Source organism: Notothenia coriiceps, unplaced genomic scaffold, assembly GCF_000735185.1.
Source record: "Notothenia coriiceps isolate Sejong01 unplaced genomic scaffold, NC01 NC01_scaffold00037246, whole genome shotgun sequence".
Lineage (NCBI taxonomy): Eukaryota > Metazoa > Chordata > Actinopteri > Perciformes > Nototheniidae > Notothenia > Notothenia coriiceps.
In genome coordinates this window covers 4,185,578-4,191,840 of record NW_011369947.1, presented here as the reverse complement: position 1 = coordinate 4,191,840, position 6,263 = coordinate 4,185,578, and the positions used below count along the sequence as shown (strand labels likewise).

The 6,263-nt window shown below is 42.2% G+C and overlaps 1 protein-coding gene across 1 annotated transcript in view; it reads right to left on the bottom strand.

The window, feature by feature from the left end:
• Positions 1–1,067, bottom strand: part of LOC104966307 (stromal cell-derived factor 1-like) — an 11,113-nt gene extending 10,046 nt beyond the window's left edge. The window contains exon 1 of the mRNA XM_010795495.1: positions 1,055–1,067. Coding sequence (XP_010793797.1) covers positions 1,055–1,067 — 13 coding nt within the window. The remainder of the gene's footprint in view (positions 1–1,054) is intronic.
• Between the last annotated feature and the right edge of the window lie 5,196 nt (positions 1,068–6,263).

The following is a 6,263-nucleotide window of genomic DNA, read 5'->3' as shown; positions in this document are numbered from 1 at the left end:
CCCTGTGTGTCCTTGCAGTCTCTAGTTCAAACCTTCATACTTGCCTTTTGTCTTTACCCTCCTCCTACATTGGATCTCTCTTGCTTCTCCCACATGGGTTTTGCCCTTTTTGCCAGTTTTCTTACTCATTTCACTCCTCCATCCATCATTTGATCTTTTGTCTTTAGAGACTGTGTGTGTGTGTGTGTGTGTGTGTGTGTGTGTGTGTGTGTGTGTGTGTGTGTGTGTGTGTGTGTGGGGGGAGGGTAGTTACATACAGTATAGCAACAACACAGGAAAAGTGGACTGACAAGTGGACCACAGGAGGCGGATAAAGTGAAAAGAAGGTAGGGGAGAGAGGAATATGCGTAATAGTCTTTTATACCAGAGATATGACTCAAGTCCTGAACATGCTGTCTTTTTTTAGCCTAATGGGAAGTGGGTTACTGAATGTCAATAAACAAAAAAGGTTTCATTTTATAAACCTCTTTGTCGAGCCGCTGTGCTCGTTGTCCAGTTAAAAGTTTTAATTAAATTCTGGAATTGGATTTCAATTTGGAGAGTAAGAGTTTTTGGACTTGCATTGTTTCCTGACTACAGTGATCGTCTTGGTGTGTGAGAGAAAGTACACATTTTAATTTATAAAAGTGTTTAATCCAGCCTCATAACGTTCTATTTAAGGTCTACAGCAGGGACATTACTGTATCTATTGCACCTACGCTTTGTATTTTGAGTACAATGAACTTCTAAATAGTAGGAAAAAAAGGAAAGGAAAAAGCTGCATATTTTTCTTCCATTCAATTTTTCCAATCATGACCACATCATTATTCCACCATAGTTTTATTCTGTTGTAACACATGGATATTACTGTACCTAACTTATCAAAGTGAGTTAGTTGTGTCACTTATACTTATCGAAGCAATAATTGCTGCCGAGTTGTGGCAAACTTTTTCAGTCCGTGTGAGGTGTTTGTGATTATGACTTCCGAGAACATATTCTCCACAAGCTAGCTACAGAGCTGAGTGCAGGTAACTAGAGGGAACAACACACCAAGGTCATTTACTCTCTCTCTCACATTGGGGAGACATGTTACACGACTCACAATGTTTCATTGCTGCTGTTCTGTTTCAGCTGCCAAATGCCCTGTCACTATAAAACATTGACTTATGATTAATGGCAAACACGTCTCCCATTCAATGATGTATAGCTATTAATTGACACTAACTGCCCATGTGTGACCGTGCATAAACTCACGTGGCTGTACGGGCATGCACACACCCACTGTGGTCCTGGTAAACATGTCAAAGCGTACAGTATTTACTAAGGGATTGAAGTGGGTTTGGGGCAGCAATGATTCAGGAGAATGGCCCCAGGGTCTGACAGGATGTTGTGGGTTGTGTCATTTTTCCCTCACTCCCTTGGTGACGAGCAGAGACATAAAGAAATCCTTTTACACACAGGGAGATATACAGAGACTCACATACACACCCAGCCATTCACTCACATATACAGCCTACACACATCAGTGTTTTACACCCATAAAAATGGTTGTTTGGCAGAGCAGTGAGTAGATGAGCTCAGAGGAAGTATCTGTCCTTTTTTTTTCCTCTTCTCTGTTTTGGACTTGAGCTGCAGCATGCTAATGCAGACTACATCAAACACTCACTGGAGCCGGCATATCGCTGCATCACTCAGCACCAAGAGCAGAACAAGAACTTGTCTGTCACTGCTCTTAATTCATTGTCTCCCTGGGGCAAAATGAGCGCTGACAGACATAAATGGCAGAAATGAATATCGTAAGATCACAGTCAAGGGTGGCGGTGAGAGAAAGTGGGGTGAGAAGAGTGAGGGAGCAGAGGGGGGGGGGCGAGGGAAGGAGAGATGTTGAAGATGGACAGAAACAGAGAGGAGAAGTGTAGGAGAAATGGTCTCTGGATGGGAGGTCGAATGAATGCATGTGAGAAAGAGAGATGAAGGAATGCATGGGTACGTCCCTGTGTCCCTCACTGCTGACAGTCAGTATATTATACTGGGCTGACCACCTGCTCTGAGCCTGCACTGCACCCTCCATAAAGCTACAGCAGATGGACACAGTAAAATGCACCATGACCAGCAGCTAAGCATTCATACGAGTGTTAATGTGTGTGTGTGTTCCTCCAGCAGATATCCCGTCAAATATATATTCAAATATGCCGTATAATATCTCAGCCCTCCAACATGTCCAGGAGGAAATTCCAGTAATATGTGATACTCTATAGGTCTGATGTCTCCGTGTCTTCCTACATCCCCTCCCTGTGCTGTAAGCCTATCAGCCAGTTAGCCAGCCAGGAATGCTGCTGTCAACTCGTATAACAAGCAACGCTCTCACATGTTCTTCCTCTGACTTCACTGCTCTCTGCTTAGCCGTGTCTCTACCTCAATACTAGTATTTTGAGGGTTGCATTTCTTCTTGTCACAGTATCATGTTCTTCAACCATATCAAAGTAGAGCAAACATATTTGAGATTTTAGTGGGTAGAAGCACCTTTTTCATTCCTATTGGCACTACTACTATTGTGCATTTTAGAAAATTCAGTTAGGAAATTGAGGTTGTGAAGTTATGTTCAAATGTTCAAATAGAAATACGTTTTTATTTCTTTACATTTCAATCACACATAGACTGCAAACAATGTAGGTGACCTCCTCATTCTTTGTTTTACGACCCATATGTTATCCTTTAAATCCACCTCTCCCCTTCTGTGACATTGAATCTTTTTCTGAGAGGTTTTGTATTCTAGTTACAGCCACAGTTGATGCCGCCTGGTTGTGTGATTGTTAGACTGGTAGAGAAATGGTCTGTTGTGCATTATGAGCTGGAATAGGAGTCTCCCCGGGGTTGGTATTGTCATTTCTTGCTATTCTCTCGAACAAAATTAGAAACAAATGCTTTCCATCTCCAGATCCAAAAGAAAAGAAAATTGCTGCTGAGATGGTGGTCTGCTGAGGAATTAAATTTTACAGTCAAGATGATTGGAGTGGAAATATTGGATGCAGTTATCTGTTCCTCACCCCTCTCTTGGCTCTTTCATTACACTTCTTTGCCATCAGTGATAACAAGGTGAATACCTCTCTGGATAGAAGGCCAAGTCCGTTTCTGGCTGCTGTTAACAATCAATCGCAGAAGTGTCTCCTTTCCCTCTGCCTCCCTCTGTCTTTCAATTATTTCTCTCTGCTCGCCATTCTCTTTCATCCGCTGACACACAACCAATCATCTGTAATTAGACAACTGCACAAACTAAATCGAGAAGTGTTTGCGATGTGCGTTTGTATCATAAGTGTTGAAAGGTCCTGAAAAGGCCTTCACATGCGAGTTGAGGTTCAGTCAGAGTTCATCTTCTCATGGCTAAACATATTTTCCCTCCGGACCAAAATCAACAAATGATCTTTCATTTGAGGAACATGCACACACAGACGCACACATGCACACACACGTAAACATTCACACTTAACAGGATATCACTATTTTGCCTTTTAAGGTCCCAGTTCATTTGCAGTTTGTAGGTGACTGTGATTTGATTTATCAGGCAAAGGAACATTGCCGGAGGATATTGAATTGAAAATATATCAGATGTATGAATTTCAACAGGGAAGGGTGAAATAATGTAACTAGATCTGATTTGGGGTCAAGAGCGGTACTGGGCCAATCAAAAAACTCAGGCAAGTGAAAATAGGAAAGAGAAGTTGAGTGGATCTTTTATACTCGGGTAGAGGAGGCTTTGACTTTGTAATGCAAGCAGCTTTCAGCAGTGTGGGAGCGCTATGTTCTTGACAGTTCCTGTCAAAGTAGTTTGTTAAGGCTTGGCTTTTTTGCTTTATAACTCACCATCTTTGTAGTATTTTGTCACCGTGTATTCATAAATTCTCCTTCCTTATAGTCAAAATGTGGTCAGTTACATTTGTTGGTGTAACAACAATGACAACATCTCACAATGTGCCCTGAGGTTAAGCCTTGAGAAGATGTTATACTGTGTAACAATTTATTTCTAATCAACATAGGAGACCAAAGACAAGCATTTTTTTTAAATGAGGATGTTTAAGAGTATCTTCTCCCATAATAAACAAGAACAATAATTGTAAACATAATCTTTATAAACTTAATGTGTGTGGGATCACTCTCTGATTCTCCTGGGTGACACTTTTGAGCTATAATACTGCACTGCTCACTTCAGAGCTGTGCGATACGATGGCAGCACACTGTAAGGCACTTTCTATTGAATCTCACTTATTCAACTGGCTAGATGACTCCGATTGCTCCCTGCCTCAGCTTTCCACTGAGCTCTTGCTCACCTCCTTTTTCTCTGTCTTTCTCTTTTACTCAGGTTAGCTATCTCTCCCTGTCCTTCTTGCTTTCTATCTGCAGTCACCGGTGCACAGCTCAAAGAGGTGGCTGATGGGAGTTCATTGGGTACAGTGTGTGTGTGCACAGAGCCAGTGCGTGAAAGTGTAGTTGTGCATGTGTGTTTGTCTCTCCGTGAGTGTGTGTGTGGCAACACAGCGATGTCACTGGGCTGTGTAATTGAAATGGAAATGAGCCAATCAGCGACTGCAGTGGTGTGCCACCTTACCCAGCATTCACTTCACTGTAGCAGCTCTCACAAACTNGCTTATACGAGTCAGGGTTTGCAGGCACCAACGGGCCTGCATGCTCACTCTACTCGTGGCCTGGCTACGTCCTGGGCTTTTTCAAGGGTGTTTCCATCCAGGACATTTGTGCAGCAGCGAGCTGGTCTTCACCGCTCACNTTCACACCACCTCCTCAGGCCCTCAGGGCTGAAACTGAAGGTCCAAGTATTGTCAGCACAAACACACACACACACACACACACACACACACACACACACACATACACACATACACACATACACACAGAGTGTGTGTGTGTGTGTGTGTGTGTGTGTGTGTGTGTGTGTTTGTGCTGACAATACTTGGACCTTCAGTTTCAGCCCTGAGGGCCTGAGGAGGTGGTGTGAAAATGTAATCAGTTGGTAATAAAGATGATGTGCCACTCTCTCACTCACACAAACATATGCAGCCGCCCTTGGTGTCCAGCTGATTTCACTGGCTTTGTGTTGTGACCACAGCTCCCTAGGACAGCTGTGGTATAACAAAGGCATGCAATTATCTCCATTTGACAATTAGCCTACCATCCAACTTTGCTCCTTAATTACCTATTTTACTGCTGGAAGCAGGCCTCCGCTGCCACTCTCAGCTGCAACTCTTTACTCACAAGAATGCAAAAGAGCTCTCATGATGTTGCTATTAGTATGTCGTAAAAGAGGGAGTGAGTGTGGTGGTTGGGTGGAGTGCATACATGCGTATGGCATTGAGAGGAGGAGCGAAGGCAACTCAGCGTTAACTCCATCTGGACAATTTCTTATGTGATCTGTGCCAGCTTTTAGCTTTCGTCCTAGGAACAAACATGTTAGCCATTTTTGTAAGCACTTTTGAGTGTGCCACCATCAAATATTTTTTTGTTTTCTTATAACATATCATAATTAAAACACCTAAAAAAGGGATCCTGCTTTAACATCAACTTGGATTGGCCTGTTGTGATGGTTGAACAATACTGCCCCCTTTAAATGAACACAGCAACAGGTGGCGGGGCAGGGCATCTGTATCAAAGCTCAACTGCCAGAAATTAAAGTTTAATATTTATTTAACATCTCATGACATAATAATGACAAATATAGTTTTGATTGGCAAATGTATGGATAAGTTATAAATGATATATTTATTTCATTATAAAAATAAAAAGATACTATTTTTAAGCAAACTCAGACACAATATATTGCTGACACAAACGAACAAAACAGCAAATATTGATGCAACTTTAATTTACATTTGTCCTTTGTGCCCACTGGATTAGTTGATCCTGCAGTCTCTTTGCAATTACTCTCTTCTATTGACTGCAGTGTTACTGAACTGTCTCTTCTGCTAAAATGCCACTCTTTAAGATTCTCACAGAGTACAGCCTTGATTTACATTCCATTGGTGAAACCTCTTGGTACTCCTGTGTCCTTTACAGAGGCTGATATGTTTGAACAACACATGTCCATTCCCAGTGAGGAAAGGCCTCCTCTTCCTCCCAAAAAGTGGGGAATGTTTATAGAACAGCAGCAGCCGATTAAAGCTGCCATCGCTATAAACAAGACACCAGCCGCATCTAAAACTCCCACATTAGTCCCTTGATAACTTGGTTTTATAAGGACAACAAACACAGCTTGTTACAAAATAAAGGACGTTTTC